The sequence below is a fragment of the Xyrauchen texanus genome, chromosome 4 (genome assembly GCF_025860055.1).
Source record: "Xyrauchen texanus isolate HMW12.3.18 chromosome 4, RBS_HiC_50CHRs, whole genome shotgun sequence".
NCBI classification, from domain to species: Eukaryota; Metazoa; Chordata; class Actinopteri; order Cypriniformes; family Catostomidae; genus Xyrauchen; species Xyrauchen texanus.
In genome coordinates, this window is record NC_068279.1 from 14,023,038 (window position 1) to 14,041,472 (window position 18,435).

Here is an 18,435-nt window from a genome sequence, read left to right on the forward strand (position 1 = left end):
GAGAATTTTTCCTTATACAACCAGTATTTCAAATGAACTGTAGTTAATTTTTACTTTGCTGTAGTAATTAAAACAAGAATACAATAAAATGTATAGTGGTAACTTTAAATAAGCCTCTTCCTATAATCAAAATCGCATTATTTTCTGATAAGTCATTAGTAATGGACACTTTCATCTGTCATTACAAATGCATAATTGTGAATGACTGGAGTTGCACCATAAAGAGAAATAATACACACAATTTGCTGAATGATTTGTGATTAATAGGAAGTGTGCTCTGATTGGCTGTAGTTGTACAGCTAATAGGAATTGAGCTTTGTTCAATGTGTCTCCATGGTTACTGGAAGGCATGGTCACCCATATCCTGTGGGGGTGGAGGCAGGGGTGGGATAAAAGAGACAGAAAGGGGGGTATCTTTTTCCATTCTTCCCTCTTGCAGTTTCCTTCTATTGTTTTTATCTTATCCAGACTTCCAGAACGTGATCAATCATGTTAAAATGGCACGCTACACTTAGGAGCACATATTGACACACACACACATACATTTAAGCATGTAAACTTGCTTATCACACCTAACTGAACACACACATTCTGCCTCCTTAATAGTGTGGTCTGTGAGTTTTTCTAGGATTTTCCAGAAAAAACAAAATATTAAAGATGTGTAAGCTGCCCATTAAAAAGAGGGAATTTGTTTGTGCATTCATTCCCTCATATTTGTTATAATTTCTCTTTTTTTTGTATTCAGATCAGTGTTCGTGTGACCACGATGGATGCAGAGCTGGAGTTTGCCATCCAACCCAGCACCACAGGGAAGCAGTTATTTGACCAGGTGTGTATTTTTGTTATGCATGTATGGGTAATATATGCTGCTGCTGTTATTCTCTCCATTGCTTACTTTACCTGTTCTTTCTTTCTTTCATTCTTTTGTTGAATGCTGAAATTCAGAATCTCTCTGTGTGTGTGTGTGTGTGTGTTAAAGTTAAGGAACTTCACAAACTGGAAATCCTTATTCAGGGGGAATTCTACCTTCACCACCCATCCTTTCTCTTTCTGACACTTTCTGCATCTCTCTGTTTCTTCCTCATTATATAATTCTGTTCATTCCCTCTTCCTCTCTACTAGTCACTCTGCCGTGCTGATAAAGCTGCTCTTTCTTAAACTTGATAATAGGCAGCTTTGTGCCTGAGTAACCTTTAATTTCTCATACAAACATTTGACACACACAGACCATTCATTCGTCAGGCAGTTGTGTAGGTTGCTGAGACCTATCACCACTGCAGTATTTAGTCTTCAGTTTGAGCTAAGGTAAAGGGATCGGAAAGGAGTAAGGCCTGTACTTTATTCCAGTTTAGTCCATCTATTTATTTCTGTAGTTAAATGCAAGTGCTTCACAACCATCAATGGAATAAGACAAAATTGTTGTTTGACAGGTTTTGTTTTTATTACGTCAATGATAGCGAAGATGAAATGGAAAAGACACATTTAATTAAAACATACTGTTTGATGTACAGCTGAATTCCACCTCTAGTTTTGCATCAGTTTGCAATGACCGTCTGACTGCTCATTATCCAGCCAACTACAAGATCAGCCAAATAAATAAGTAAATGCCCATGAAACATTTATTTGAGGTGAAAATGTTTTATTAGCTTAATTGTAGAGATGGTACAGTGATCCCAGAAGCAGGAAAGATGACTTGCAATACCCGGATGACCGGTCTGATAAGTCTTAATTCTCAGATGTACGGTTGTTTTTCAGAAATATCAGACAGCTAGATGGCGCCATTGACCAATTAGAATCAAGCATTCCAGAGCCCTGTGTAAGAAATAAGATTTATCCACTATATCCAAAACATACACGTGATATTGTATATTTAAAATATTGCATTTACATTTGCACAGACAATGAAGCGAAAGCACAGGTGACCTTGAAATAATTTGTGCTGACACATATTTTATTTGTTTTCCATATGATCCTAAACTACGTTTTATTTTTGCTGAGTGAAATTTGTACCCATTTCAGTCAGAGTAAGATAATAAGGAAGTCCATTAAACACATTAAAATCCTGTGATGGAGACCAATTCACAGGCTTTCCATCATATGAACAAAGACAAAAACAACTGTGTGACAATTAACACTGTTCACAACTTCCTGCTGACTGTCCTAAAACTCTTGTGCTGACCATCCAGCTGTGAGACCGCATGATGCTAGAGAGAGAGGATCACTTTTATGTGAGAATCTTCACTCCCTCTGTTTACTAATCATATTTAAACACAGATGATCTCCTCTCTTTCTATCTCTCCCTTTGCTTTATTCAACTCATCTCTCCCTCACTCTCCCACTCTTTCTGTTTGTGTTTAACTTTCTTACATCATTTCAGATGCAACACAGTCTGGTTGGTCCAGTCTTCCGCCAGCATTTAACAACACCTTCACCAAAAATGTTTGACACACACACATTGCTGATTGGAAATGGTGACTGTCTTCTCTCTGGATCACAGTTGAAGGATTCAGTGTCCTCACATTCACAGCATTCCAACCCTCTGAAAGCTAAAGGTCACCAAGTTGCTATACTGTCGGCAGCACTAGTTGGTGTTTGTTACCCTATCTGTAGAGTGCAAGAATGCCTGACCACTTTTTTTTAAGCTGTCTTTGTTCCAGAAGCATTTTGTCTTTCACTTCTTCCATAGGGATTCATAAAATCCCTCTTAAAATAGTTCTAAGCCATGAACCAAACCAACCACCTCCAAAGGGAACCACGTTTTTACAAACTTTGGTTTGCTATAAACGTTGATTTGGGTTTGCTTAGCTAGAATTTGGGGCTAAATTTGTCCATTGAAGCAAACGTAATCTGACAAAACCTCCTTTTAGGGACATTAAGGATGTTCTCAGTTGGAAAAAGGAAGCATTTAATATAAAATAATGTTTTTGGTTACTTCTAAAAATGCAAAAAGCAAATTTTTAGGGGTAGGTTAAGGGTTGGCTGAAGATGTCCTCTTGGATAAAAGAAACCGATGAAGGATGTTGACAGGCAGGTGGAATGAAGGGCTTTGTTCAAACAAGGTGACCATTTCTGTGCCATTCCCTGTTGCCTAGGTTATGGCTCAGGACGTTCGCAAGGAACCGTATTATTACATTTTTTAATTTGAAGCAAAAAAGTATTTGAAAATCTGACAAAAAGACAAAGGTACAACACTGCAGTTTATTAATGCAATATATGTCATTAAACCAAAATTACTGTATTTAATTTTGACACTTTATTTAGAAAGGAAATTAAATGTTAGGGAGGGGGGGCAAGAACAGGATTGGGAAAAGTCGCAAGTCAGATTCAAACGAATGTTGCCTGCATGAACACCGCAGCTTCATTATTAGGTAAGGGCAGTTTAATCATGTTTAAAAGCTTTTAAATGTTAAAGAGTCAGGACCCATACCAAAGTGCAAAATATAAACACAAGTGCATAAACTGTTCAGTCAGTTAATTTACATGCACTTTAAAAGTTTGATTTCAGTCGGACTAAAACAATAATTCAGTATTTTAAAATCTTATGTAAATGCTTTTGTCTAATTGAAATCGTACATGTCCGATTTTTGTGCAATCAAAATAAGACCACGATAATTGTAGCTTGAATTGTTTACTTGGACAGACAGATGAAGACTTCAGCTCGACTACTAAATTAGATTAGCAGTCGATTACATCAGTTCTTTCTAGAATTCTTACAGCATTCCTCTTCCAAGTCCTTTTTTCTCGCCATAGTTGATGTCTTTGGGGGTGTATCTGAGCTTCTAAGCCTTCTCGCTCATTCTCAGGTTACTCTATTAAAAGTCAACAAGATAAACCTCTCTTACCTTTCCACACACACCATATGTCAAATTCTGTTTAGTGGATGAGTGTTTTATAACTACTTTTGTGTAAACACCAGTTTGTTAAAATATATATGTATAAAATATTTGATCTTGGTGCTTAAGATATTTGTGTATATGTTTGGATATATTTATAGGTGGTGAAAACCATTGGTTTGAGAGAAGTGTGGTTTTTTGGACTGCAATACCAGGATGCCAAAGGCTTTTCCACCTGGCTTAAACTCAACAAGAAGGTGTGTATAAACACATACACATGCACTGTATGTATGTGTGTGGGAGCTATACTTTTGGGGTTAATTTTGTCCACTGAAGTGGGCTAAATCTGACATTAGGGATGTTCTCAATTGGAAAAATATGTAAATAAATTAAATCATGTTTTTGGTTCATTCTAAAAATGCAAAAAGATTTATTTTAGGGGTAGGATTAGGGTTTGTCTGTAGTTATTATAATTAGCTTTATATAAAAGCATTAGAAGTGTATGATATGGGGGTTGCTAGGGAGGGTAGAGTTACATGGGGTAACCTCCTCATGGTCGCTGTAATATGGTTCTCACTCTTGGTGGGGCGTGGTGAGTTGTGAGTGGATGCCGCGGAGAATAGCGCGGGCCTCCGTGCGCTACGTCTAAATGGTAACGCGCTCAACACGCCACATGATAAGATGCACGGATTGATGGTCTCCGACGCGGAGGCAACTAAGATTCGTCCTCCGCCACCTGGATTGAGGCAATTCACTACGCCACCACAAAGACTTAGAGCACATTTTGAATTGGGCATTCCAAATTGGAAAAAAAAAGTGTATGGTATGTCTGAATTAGATATTAATAGTTACGTACACTTCGAGAAAGTCCCAGGTTAAATAAAATAAGACAGAGAAAAGGGATGAAAGCTCATTTGTACAGTAAGTGACCAATGAAGGATGTTGACAGGCAGATGGAATGAATGACTCTGTCAAACTAAGGTGACCAATTCTTTGCTATTCCTTATTGCCTAGGTCACAGCTCAGGACGTCCGCAAAGAGAGCCCTTTGCTGTTTAAATTCCGGGGGAAGTTTTACCCCGAAGACGTTTCCGAGGAGCTGATTCAAGAGGCCACTCAAAGACTCTTCTTCCTTCAGGTGTGTATATGGGTTTCTTGTAGTAGACTCTCTAGTACATCACCTAACATGTGGTATGGGCTTGGATATTCCTTAAGAAACGTGTGCATGAGAGTGGACAGAAATGAATTATGAATGTCTCATAAGGTGGTAATGAGAAACAGTACAATCTGGTGGTCAGCGAGGGAATTGCACTTTTGATCCACCTACAGGTAAACATTAAAGCATGCCTGCTTATTGTGTTTTAGGTGAAAGAGGGGATCCTGAATGATGATATCTACTGTCCCCCTGAGACTGCTGTGTTGCTGGCGTCTTACGCAGTGCAGGCCAAATACACAGACTACAACAAAGATGCTCACACACCTGGATACCTGTCCAGTGAAAAACTGCTCCCACAGAGGTGTGTGTGTGTGTGTGTTGTTTTTTCTGAATTTGACAGTGATCTGGTTAGAAATTGTCTGACAAAGAGCAATTTAAAGACAATTTTAAATAAAAATGCACCCTGTTTTCTTAAGCAATGTCTGTGTGCATAATGTATGGATGCCCATTATATATATATAAAAAAGTTTTTTGTAATTATATTTTAATCATTCAAAATCTTTCTCTGCCTCTAAATATGAAGACCACACAGAAAAATAATATTTACCAATAATATCATAACTGAATAATGAATATAAAATGAAGTTCCGCTTTACATTATTTCCCACTAAATATTTAGTTCTACTTGCATCACATTATGGAATTAAAATGCATTTAAAAAGATGTTTTATTTGTCTTTAATAACGTATTAGAGGTGTGTGTGTGTGTGTGTGTGTGTGTGTGTGTGTGTGTGTGTGTGTGTGTGTGTGTGTGTGTGTGTGTGTAATTTTATCTGCAGAGTTCTGGAGCAACACAAGCTGAATAAGGAGCAATGGGAGGAAAGAATTCAGGTCTGGCATGAGGAGCACAAGGGCATGTTGAGGTACAGACACACACACAGCTGTTGGAATGTGCTCTTTTCTGTGGTATTGCTGATTGCAGTGACCCTGTCAATCACACACACCAGGCTGAGTGATAACGTGTGTATGTGTGTTTCAGAGAGGACTCGATGATGGAGTATCTTAAGATAGCTCAGGATCTGGAGATGTACGGCGTGAATTATTTTAGTATTAAGAATAAGAAGGGATCAGAGCTCTGGCTGGGAGTGGACGCCCTGGGACTAAACATCTACGAGCAGAATGACAAGTAACAATTTTGTGCTTTTAAAAATAATTGAGAAGTAGAACTTGCACTTCACTAGTTAGGAAGTGTGGAGAAACGTAATGAATATCCAATCAAAATCTGACATTTATTACTGTGGAAAAACAAAAAGCTGACTTACCTTATCTTCTCCTCTCTTTTCAGGATGACGCCTAAAATTGGTTTCCCCTGGAGTGAGATCAGGAACATTTCTTTCAACGACAAGAAATTTGTCATCAAACCGATTGATAAAAAAGCCCCGGTAGGTCAAACGCATTGTCCTGCTGTCTGACTTGTCATGGTTTCTTTCTGAATTCTCAGTGAGCAGGGTCTAGATGAGTGGAAGGTCGTTATTTTGCATACTTGGGTATAACTATGGGACAAAATTCCTCAAAAGTATGTTATAAAAATACATCTAAAAAAGATTCCCTTTGGGGGCGATATCTTCAATTGGAAATTCAATTCATAAATAAAGCTTAAAGAGCGTGCACGCTGTTTAACAGCAGCTGTTTAGACAAGCATAAACAAAATACAGTAATTCTGTCAATGGTAGCTAACTAAACATTGTTGGATGATAATACATCTGTGGTGGAAAATCTCTTTGCTCAAAAACAGCAAACAAAAAGTGCGTTAAACTGGTGGCATTCATGTTTCACAGGCTCGAGATGCTGCAGCGTTGCTATGGCTGCACTTGTCAGTCATCGCAATTGCAGGTGTCAGTCCTGTATTACATACACACTTTGAACGTTATTTTAGGGTATTCTCTCCCACATTTAAATGCGGTCTCCCAAAACTTTTTAAAGTGTAGGTGGCCTAGGAGCAGCTTGTGTTTGTATAAAAACTGTTTTTCTAAGTTTGTATGTGTGTAACACGTCAATGAACATTGACCGGAATTTATAGCCTTGGCTGGTGAGATCATTGGATGCACCTGTGGCCAGGCTTTAAATAGATGCGTCACCAGCGTGTCATCAGATATTTTTTCTGAAGAGCAGTCCTGGGACATCCCAGTGCGGCAAAGAAGCGCAGCATCTCATTTCGCTTTTTTCAGGGAACAAGGGTTACACATGTAACCCGAGACGTTCCCTTTACAAAAAGCTTCACCAGGATGCTGTGCTTGCTAAAAGCGCTTTGGGAATGAAATACCCACGACGCCGCACTGGGGCTGTCCGGACCCCTACGGTTGTGAAGTGTGCTCACAAGAACGCGAGAGGTCTCAGACATGAGCTTGAGATGTCGACTCAAGGACGTAAGAGCATGGAGTAGCATAAACATCTAAACCATAAAATCTGATGAATGTGTGCAGAGAGGACCAGCCTGCCGCATCACAAACTTGCTGCAGAGATGGCCGAAATGATGGCCACATAAACCCTGAGAGTAGGGGGGCATAAGCCTGCTGACAGTTTTTCCTGCAGAAAGTCCAGAACTGAAACAATCTGGCAGTTAACTGGATCTGCATCATGTGAACTGCACCATCTTTCAAAGACACCCCACTTATTGGCATAGATTCTTCTAGTGGAGGGAGCCCTAGCACTTAGAATGGTCTCAATAACCTCAGGTGAAAGCCCTGTGTCCCTCAGTTGGTACCCTTCAGGGGCCAAACATGAAGTTTCCACAATCCGGGCCAGGGATGAAATATTGTCCCTCCTGTCCGGAATCGCCCAAGGCGAGCCGTCGAGGAGAGATATCATCGAGAACCACTACCTAGGGGTGGAGTTTCCACTCACCCTTCAGTATTTTCTGTCTGGACAGTAAATCTGCTCCCACATACGGGCATCCAGGGATATAAACTGCCCTGAGTGACAGGGGCTTGCCCTGGGCCCCAAGGAGAATCCTACGTGCCAGAAATTTAGCTGACGTGAACGTGGACCTCCTTGATGGTTTATGTAAGAGACTACCGCTGTATTGGCCACCCGCACCAAGACATGGTAGCCTCTGGAGGAAGTATTTAATGGCCAGAAATACAGCCTTCAACTCGAGACAGTTACTGTGACATCCGAGCTGACGATCGTGACATCCGAGCTGACGACCCTCCCATCCCCTTGAGCTGGACGACCACTTAAGACCGCTACCCAGCCCATCAGGGAGGCGTCTGTCGTTAGCAGCCTGCGACGACGAGACGCACCTAGAGTGGGACCCAAAGTAAGAAACCGGGGTCTGAACCACATAGCAAGGGAACGAAGCACGCGGCACATAACCCTTATTAGCCCTAGGGGACTGGCCCTTGGATGAAATCCCCTGGCTTTTAGCCACAGCTGAAAGGTCTCATATGGAGCAGGCCCAAAGGGATCACCGTGGACGCAGACACCATGAGACCTAGTATTTGTTATATACTGGTGAATAGTGCAACCTTGAACTAGCCTGAATTTGCTCAGGGTGTTCTGAATGGACATGATACAAGGGGGAGACAACTGTGCCCGCATCGTGATCGAATTCCATATAACCCCCAGATAGGTGATTCCACGGGTGGGAGAGAGAACGCTCTTTGACGTTGAGTCTCAGACCCGGAGAAACCAGATGAGCTAAGATAATATCCCTGTGCTGAACTGCCAGTTCTTGGAGCTGCGCTAAGATCAGCCAGTCGTCTAGATAATTCAGAATGCGGATGCCCTGGAGTCGCGAAGGAGCCAGTGCTGCATCAGTGCATTTCGTGAATGTGCGGGGTGATAGGGCTAGGCCGAACGGAAGAACCCGATGCTGGAAGGCTTCGTCCCCGAACGCGAACCTCAGGAACTTCCTGTGCTGTGGCAGAATTCCAATATGGAAATATGCGTCCATGAGATCGATTGTGATCAGCCAATGGTAATGTTGGATCTGAGACACAACCGTTTTGACAGTTAGCATCTTGAACTTGAACACCCTGACAGAGCGGTTCAAGCCTCAAAGATCTAAATTCGGACGACTTTGGGACCAGGAAGTATCTGCTTTAATAGCCTGACTCTTTCTCTGGAAGGGGAACACGTTCATGGCCCCTTTGACCAAGAGATTTTGCAGCTCTTTCCACAGTAGACTTGTCTGCTCCGGTTTCACGGTAGTGGGAACCACGCAGTTGAAACGCGGAGGGCGGTGAGCAAATTTAATTCTGTAGCCTCTTTCTACTGTCTTCAGAACCCACATAGAAATGTCTAGCAGAAGTTTCCACGCTGCCAGGTTCTCTGAGATGGGTATCAATTTCGACACTTCCTTTTGAGGGGATGTCGAGTGTTCCGCGTCCTGGATAAAGGCAGGAAGCAACGGTACACTCAGCTCTTTGTTGGAAGCCTCTGTCACTCAAAACACCAAAGGCGGCAGGAGTGAACAGGTTTCGTGAGTGTATCGGGAGGGCCGAAGTGGATGGTACACGCGCCCCGTCCTGAGAGGAACTACCCCCACTAGGCTGGGTACAAGACCGTCAGGGTTTCTTTCTTTTAGAAATCACGACCCTAAGGTCCTGCTTCAGGGGTTGCTGAGGGCGACGAGCCTGTCCCCAGTCTTTACGAGGGGGAGCACGACTCGCCACGCTCTGCCTAGCAGAGTCGGTGCGGGACTGGTTGGCTGCCCGAAGGCTTTCTCGTGGCTTTTCGCCTCCTGGAATCTGGAGATAACTGTATTCATGGCATCTCCGAAGAGACCAGAAGGCGAAACTGGGGCAACGAGTAGGAAAACTCTGTCCTTATCCTTGATGCCCGAAAGGTTAAGCCATAAATGCCTCTCCGTGCTGACTAAAGCGGACATAGACCGACCAATGGCTCGAGCTGTCTGCTTGGTCGCACAGAGAGATAAATCTGTGGCCCGACGAAGTTCAGAAAAGGCTTCTTCGTCGAGCGTTGCACCCGCACTCAGGTCTTTCAATAGGTCAGGCTGGTACGCCTGTAACACGGCCATGGTGTGCAGCGCAGCACCAGCCTGACCTGCCGCTTGATAAGCCCTCCCTACTAGAATGGAGGTAGTCCTGCATGGCTTAGTGGGGAGAGTGGGTTTCTTGAGTGATGATGCCGAACCCAGCGTGACCGCAAGTATCTCTTCGACCGGCGGCATCAGTAATACCCTCGCGCCTCAGCACCCACGATAGTCGAATATAACGACGTCAAGGGCACTTAAACGCGAGAGGTATAAGGCGTCCTCCACGAACGAGAGAGCTCGCCGTGGAGGTCATCAAAGAAGGGAAGGGACTGATGAGGCATTCCCTTCCCCTGGCCACCAGACAGAAATCTGTCCTCTAATTTGGAGCGTTTGAGTCATGTTTGGAGTGCTCGGATGTGGGTAACTCAAAGTCCGCAGACTCAAGAGAATCACTGTCCCCCTCATGAACAGAAGAGGTGCCGGAGCACGCTTCGAGATCACTGGAAGGACCAGCCGGCTCTGGGGAGAGAGAGAGAGAGAGAGAGAGAGCGAGCGAAAGGGACGAACCCGTCTCGCGCTCCTCAACCAGTTCCATACAAGAGCCCCACTAATGAAGTGTGGGTGCCGGCTCTCGGAAGTCAGCAAGGTGAGCGCGAAGCATTTTGACCGAAAGTAGGTCGCGATGCATACACCCGCCCTGCCCCAACGCGAGAGCAGCATGCTCTTCCCAAACACAAACAAACAAAACAAAACTGATGCGTGTCCCTGACAGTGATAGAACATTGACAGGGAATCCTTTGTTTTGCTTCTCCGACATTTTTCCATCTTTTTTCTTTTCTTTTTTTGTATATATATATATAATATAATATAATATATATATATATATATATATATATATATATATATATATATATATATATATTAGAAAGAGGAAAGGAGAAAGGTTCACTGCACACTGCCTAACAAATTGTAAATCCTAGCAGAGGAAAGAACGTTTCTGACACACAGCACAGTATGCTCTGATGAAAATGGATCTGACGACACGCTGGTGACGCATCCATTTATAGCCTGGCCACAGGTGCATCCAATGATCTCACCAGCCGAGGCTATAAATTCCAGTCAATGTTCATTGATATGTTAAACACACATTCATAGCTGGTCACAATGCAGGATTGTTCCCAAAGGGCTTTTAGCAAGCGCAGCATCCTAGTGAAGCTTTTTGTAAAGGGAACAGTATGTTGGCTTTTATAAACACAATAGAAGTCTATGAAATGTACCCATTTCGATAGCCGTGTGTGTGTGTGTGTGTGTGTGTGTGTGTGTGTGTGTGTGTGTGTTAAGCAGTAGTGTGGTGTAATGTTTAACTATGTCATTTCAAATATGGAAATCTGATGAAATTATAGTGTACACCAAAGGCTTTCCATTATAGCAGCACGTCTGTATTTGTTTCACTTTATCAACAAAACAAAAGAAAGAATGGAGGTAAATCACTTATTTTATTAATCAGTATTTCATGTAGTTCTTTTGTCTACAAAACTAATTCCAAACATTTAAGCATATGCCTTCAGATCAAAAGATTTTAAGATCATTTCAGTCAAGTGTTTCAAAGTTTTGACTAGTAGTGTGTATAATTTACACTCTCTCTGTCTCTGCAGGACTTTGTGTTCTATGCCCAGCGTTTACGCATTAATAAGAGGATTCTTGCCTTGTGCATGGGGAACCATGAGCTTTATATGAGACGTCGTAAACCTGACACCATTGAGGTTCAGCAGATGAAGGCACAGGCCAAGGAGGAGAAGAACCATAAAAAGATGGAAAGGTGAAAGAGAGAGGAACAACACAAAAAGGCTCCTGTCAATGAGTACAACAGTCTGGTTCTGGAAGTAAAAATCCCGTTAATTTTTTCATAGATAAACAGATTTTCAACAATAACTTATAAACCTTTAAAGACAGACCTACCATGAGCTCCAAAGTTCTTCATTGATGGGATATGCTTCCATTGAAGCCATTAGTCTGAGTTATTTCAACTTTATTGTTTAAAAATTGTGTTTGATATTAGAATTCCAGGCAAACAACTACCTTAGACATGGTCCAGCAGAGAACGCTTCACCAATCAGAGAACTGTGGCAAACAAAGCCCACTAAAAATGATGCAAGAAATTAATGGAAAAAATACTTCTGGAACCCAGACATCTGGAAAATGTGCACATTTGAGCTCTATTGATTTGAGTGTGATTGTTTCAAGTATTTATTAAGACACATTGGGACCTTGGAATAATTTAACATTTGTTTAGAGATGTAGCACAAGAGGAGGAGGTTTTTAAGAGTTTTATTTATTTACTATGAGGCACTGGAAAAAAGCGAGTTGCTCCAAAGGTGTTAGTCGTGTGTACCAGTGACAGCTGGTACTTTTCAAGAGCAGGGAAGCACAGATCACTCAATCGTTCTGATATTTTTATTTATTATTTTTTTTGTGTGTGTATACTAGGTTGAAAAAATTTTAATGTTGAAGAAAAGAAAAAAAGTCTAGATAAACTGGTCTACCTCACTAATCTGTTAGTGGGTCGTTAAAACATTTTGCCCACTCCTACTCAATAGTTTTTTTGTACGTTTAGATTGGCTCATTGTTCACTGCGGTGCTTGGTGCTTCACAATGTTTGGCAGGATACAGTTCTCTAATAAATATGTCTTTTTCATGTAAAACTCTCACACATGCACTGCAGGGCCATGCTGGAAGATGAACGTAAGAAGAGAGAGCAGGCAGAAAAGGAAAAAGAGAAGATTGAAAAAGAAAAGGAGGAGCTGATGGAGAGACTCAAACAGATTGAAGAACAGACAAGAAAAGCCCAGCAGGGTGGGATAGAGTGAGATTTGCTTATCTTTCATTAATACATTAATAATCAATAATCACTCATTAATATGTACCATATGTATGTGTTGATATGCAGAGCTGGAGGAGCAAACACGCAAGGCGTTGGAGTTGGATCAGGAGCGTAAACGCGCTCAGGAGGAGGCGGAGCGTTTGGAGCGAGAGCGCCGCCTAGCGGAAGAGGCCAAAGCAGCTCTGCTGCAGCAGTCTGAGAGCCAGATGAAGAACCAGGAGCATCTGGTCAGTTACCATGACAGCCAAGCTACACATTACAAGCCACAATGGCTGCAAAATTCTTGTAACCCTGACAACCTCGTAACAACACCTAAACAACTGCTTTGCATGAGGCAGGTTACTGTGGCAAGCACACAGTATCTCTGAGAGAGTTGAGTCAGCTGTAACTATGGAAACGAAAATATAGTTATGAAGTTTGACCTCAGAATATAAGACAACTGCAATTACATATGTTTCCCTAGCAACTCTGAAAATGTGTGTGTGTTTGTGTTTATACAGGCAACTGAACTGGCAGAGTTAACTTCTAAGATTTCTCTGCTTGAAGATGCCAAAAAGAAGAAAGAAGAGGAAGCATCGGAGTGGCAGATGAAGGTAAACATGGTTACTTCTCATTTCAGCAGACATTATAGATAGATTCATAGATAGATGGAACTGGATGGATATAGTGTATAGATGGCTGGATGGATATTGATGATTTCAGCTGGTTAGGACAAAAAAACTTTGAGGTGTGATTTATTGCATGGTTCCTGGGTTGGTACCTTGGCACCTTGTGAGTCTGTGTCAAGATTTGTCAGCGGTTTGTGTGTTGATCAGTACTGTGTGTCCACTGTAGGCCACCATGGTGCAGGAGGACCTGGAGAAGACTAAAGAGGAGCTGAAGAATAAAGTGGTGTCAGCTCATGTCACAGAGCCAGTTCATAGTGAAAACGATAATGATGAGGGTGATGAGAGCAGCGCCGAGGCCAGTGAAGAACTCACCTCTGCAGTGGCTTATAAAGACAGGAGTGAGGAGGAACGCATGACTGAAGCGGAGAAGAACGAACGAGTGCAGAAACATCTTCTGGTGAGAGAGGAAACTACATGTACTGTATATACTAGGACTTGCACAACAACTCATTTTTAATAGTCGACTAGTCATCCCGAAAACTAGTCAATGGCCAGGTCAATGTTTACTTTATGTAAAGCATCTGGCCAACATACGTGTCTGGCCATAGGTTTCTAGCCAACGTACATGTCCAATGTTGTGTTAATGGAGAGTGTGTGAGTAGAGAGAATATATGAAAGAAAAGTATGCTTATTTTCGTTGCCAGATTCTTGCTGCATGCATTATCATGAACAGTGCAAAAAACAGTAATGTCCCCCTCGGTTATTGTTTCTGTCAAACTGTGGCCAACACTTGATTAATTTCAGAGTGATTCACAATCGATCGTGAACACTTTTTTTATTTTCACCTTCATTAAATTCCAGATATATTTGGCAACTTTCAGTCACACTGGAATGCAGTTTTTGGACAGAGGAATTTTCCTCCTGCTGTTGCCATGTATAGAACAATGTGATGCATGACTAGTTGGTAGACCTAGCACAATGACTAGTGGCAGAACTAGTCGACCAGTCTGTGCAACCCCTAGCACACATACAACAGAGAGTGTTTCCAGAGTGAAATCGAAAAGCCCCCTACAATTTTTCTTGAGCTGACTTTCTCTCTCTCTCTCTGACAGGCTCTTACTTCTGAGCTTGCTAATGCTCGTGATGAGACTAAGAAGACCCAGAACGACATGATCCATGCTGATAATGTACGAGCAGGGCGAGACAAATACAAGACGCTTCGTCAGATCCGCTCTGGAAACACCAAACAGCGTATCGATGAGTTTGAGTGCATGTAATGGTCCATAATAGGCCAGCAGGGGGAGCTACAGCCTGTCGTTCACATTATACCTGCAGAGGAACTACAGTACCCACAATTCACAGCTCCAACAGCCAGTCCAGGCAGAAAAATAAAGCCAAATATTGAATCATTCTGCACAATTCACAGTCCCTTTAATTCAGTATTGTTTGGGTTACTGCATTACCATAAGGGAGATTTATTTTTTTACATTGTGTTTGTCCTAGATGTAGCTTCTTTATTTGAAAACATATTAACAGTTTGCTGATTAGTTTCATTTCAGCAGAATTGAAGGAGCAGAACAGGGAGTTAAAGTTGAAATTTAAGCATCAATGCATTCAAGTGTCATGATATATGACATTCCAAAAAAATCTCCAGAGAGATAGGACATGAACAGAGTAGACCAGACATGAGCCAATGTGCCAAGACCGTAAACCATTATAGTTCATATATCATATACATGCACAGTGCCATTGTGATGGTGTTATAACATAAGGAACTGCCATAACATTTTGTGCCTTTCCTAATAAAAAATCTACAACATAGTTTGAAGCACATGTCTGAGATTATGGCTACCTCCTCCCCATCAACCACTCTGCCAATACAGGCAGCCTATAAGAGCAAAAACGTGTGTGTGTGTGTGTGTGAGAGAGGGGGTGGGGTGGGGGGGGTTGCTTGTGATCTCACACAAAGTGATTGCGTGAGATCCCTGTTAATAATTTCTTTATCAAGTAGTTTCTCTAAGTTGCAGGTTTTTGGCTACTCCCTGTCTGTGCGTTTCCACTGAAGAGGAAAGAAAGAAAATATCAAACTGTATTTTTAGTTTAGTTTTAAATCCTATTCTTATTTGAAGCTTTTTATAAAAAAAAATTAATAATAAAAAAGAAGAGACTGTTTTTTTGTTTTAAGGCATTTGAATCCTTTTTGCAGTATTATTTTGAAGAATCCTTTAACAGAATGATACTTAACATCTTTTTGGATTAAGTTTCTCCCTTTATTTCTGAACAGTATTCACCCAGAGAGTGTATGCCGTTTTAAATAGCCCTGTACTTGTAGGTAGTGCCTTAGTTGTTTTTGTAATCTTAATTAATGTAGCAGTATGCTGCATGAAGCAATATGACATGACCCCAGCTGCTTTTGAAGAATTAATTCTTTATTTGGATCTTGGATTTACTTGGATAATTAAAACTGTTTTTATATATAAGAACATGGATCTCTTTTAATCTTGTTCTGGTCTTATATAGCTTTCTTGTTACTTGGGCAACATAACATTTTTGGAAATTCCATGTGTATTGCCCTTAGGCTGCAGGTGGCTTTTTCTCAGCCAGTCACAGAAAAGATTGCTGCTTAAAATGTTTTCATTGCAACAGTCAATAAAATATTAAAAACATTACCAATTAATTGCTCATCATTGTTTATGATTTATTCTACTGTCACTGTATTTCCTCACTTAAGATTTAAAGGAATAGTTCACCCAAAAATGAAAATTATCTCATTTACTTACCCTCATGCCATCTCAGATGTGTGTGACTTCCTTTCTTCTGCAGAACACAAACAAAGATTTTTAGAAGAATATCTCCGCTCTGTAGGTCCATACAATGCAAGTGAATGGGTGCCAAAACTTTGACGCTCAAAAAGAGCATATAGCGTCATAAAAGTAATCCCTTCAACGCCAATGTTTTAATCCATATCTTCAGAATTGATGTGATAGGTGTGGGTGAGAAACAGATAAATAGTTAATCCTTTGTTTGTTGTTGCTAGAAATTCATTTCTCTTCCCTGTAGGGGGCAATATGCCTGAAGAATGAATTACCAAAAACACAAGAAGAATGTGAAAGTTAAATTTGAGATTGACTGAGCAGGGAGGATAATTTATAGTAAAAAAGGACTTAAATGTTGACCTGTTTCTCACCCACACCTATCATATCACTTCTGAAGACAAGTATTTAACCACTGGAGTCTTATGGATTCCTTTTATGCTGCCTTATGTGATTTTTGGAACTTCAGCAATTTGGTACCCATTTGCTTGCATTGTCTGGACCAAAAATGCTGAGACATTTTTCTAAAAATCTTAATTTGAGTTCAGCAGATGAAAGAAAGTCAAGCACATCTGGGATTGCATAAGGATGAGTAAATGATGAAAGAATTTACATTTTTGGGTGAACTAATCTTTAAATAATTTTTAGTGACCTGTGTAGATTATTATGGACACATCTGTCAAACAGTGTTAAAGAGCTCAGAAAATAATGTAAGATGCTCATGATTGTATGTATCCTATAAATACATCTCTGCTTCAAATATGCTAAATTATAAAATGAGCTAATATGTCCTTGGACTGCAATGAGATGTTTGGAATGTAATAAAAGTGTACCATATGCTGAATACTGTATACTGCCATCTACAACTGTCAAAATGTGCAGTAGGCCTATAGAATAGTGCAAACTGTACTGGGTTGGCTACTGTATCTCTTAATGGAATGTGTTCAACAACTCGAATTTCCATTTCCAGTGTGACTAATTAACCAGACATTTCATTTCAGTTTTTCAAAATATTTTTCTTAACTCATTAATTGATTATACTGAGAGATAATGTTGATTTACCATAAAAGTTATTTCAACTATTCCATTATTTTTTAAAAGCAAAAATTAAGGTTAGAGAAGGGCACCTACAATATAAACCGTGACATTGGAAGGAGACTATTCAGAGGGTTTAATGAAATTAAATTTATTTACTTATATTTATATTTTTCTATGGCTTACATCAATTCTGCAGTAGAAAAATATGTATAATTTGATCTGTAAAGTTCTCTTAATCATAATTTTTGTAGTGGGACTTATGGTAGTGGTTATTCATCACCGATGTAATTCCTGTGGGTGGCGCCAGTACTTCAAAATAGCATGTGTTCAAACAGCTGGTGTCAGGAAAAGCCACCGCAAACATCTTTCATTTATTATGTTTTGGTTTGTTTTCATCATTGGACATCAATCATTTTTCAGCAGACAATTGAAAAAAAGACAGTGTTGTTCTACTGATTTAAGACAACTTTCTGGCAAAATGCCTGATCAGATCCATGTAAACAAGGAAGTCACCTCTCTTCTTGGTGTCCTTTTCACAAACATTGTTTGAAAGTAAGCAATGTTGCACCAGCATTATGTTGTCATGACAAGGAAGTTGAAATATTGGCTAGAACTTTACACATTTGAGGGGAGGAAGTGATCGGTTTAAGGTGTTAAATTGGGATGACACTAAAGAAAACATCTTAACAGCTAATGATCCGTGTGGACCCTGTTCTGACTATTTCACATTTGCCACAGGACATTTCTCGAAAAGAGTAGGGGTGTAACCCCAGTGTCCTGGTCAAATTCCCCCCATTTGCTTTTATCAATCATGGCTTCTTAATTATCCCCATCCATTAATTGGCTCAATAACTCTACTCTCTCCTCTCCGCCAATAGCTGGTGTGTGGTGAGCGTACTGGCGCACTATGGCTGCCGTCGCATCATCCAGGTCGATGCTGCACACAGATGGTGGTTGAGGAGAATCCTGTGAGATCCATTCTACACCTGCCTGCACATAGCTGTAGGTTCCATTATATTCAATTAGCAATGCTTGGTCTTCCGGCAATATACTGTACCTGAAGTGTGGCTGTGTATATAAATATGATTTTTTTTTTTTTAGGAGTCATT

At 40.9% G+C, this 18,435-nt stretch overlaps 1 protein-coding gene across 2 annotated transcripts in view; it reads left to right on the forward strand.

Annotated features, from left to right (window-relative positions):
* The window catches only part of LOC127638356 (moesin-like), a 31,874-nt gene extending 15,730 nt beyond the window's left edge, over positions 1-16,144 (forward strand). Inside the window, exons 2-14 of one of the 2 annotated variants that reach the window (XM_052119846.1) lie at positions 746-829; positions 3,995-4,090; positions 4,848-4,970; positions 5,198-5,349; positions 5,827-5,910; positions 6,027-6,173; positions 6,333-6,429; positions 11,642-11,805; positions 12,709-12,839; positions 12,934-13,094; positions 13,368-13,460; positions 13,702-13,932; positions 14,588-16,144. In XM_052119846.1, coding sequence (XP_051975806.1) covers positions 746-829; positions 3,995-4,090; positions 4,848-4,970; positions 5,198-5,349; positions 5,827-5,910; positions 6,027-6,173; positions 6,333-6,429; positions 11,642-11,805; positions 12,709-12,839; positions 12,934-13,094; positions 13,368-13,460; positions 13,702-13,932; positions 14,588-14,752 — 1,728 coding nt within the window. In that variant the 3' untranslated portion in view covers positions 14,753-16,144. Of the gene's footprint in view, positions 1-745; positions 830-3,994; positions 4,091-4,847; positions 4,971-5,197; positions 5,350-5,826; positions 5,911-6,026; positions 6,174-6,332; positions 6,430-11,641; positions 11,806-12,708; positions 12,840-12,933; positions 13,095-13,367; positions 13,461-13,701; positions 13,933-14,587 lie in introns of those variants that run through there. The other variant, XM_052119852.1, reaches the window with a different exon arrangement.
* Positions 16,145-18,435: the final 2,291 nt, after the last annotated feature.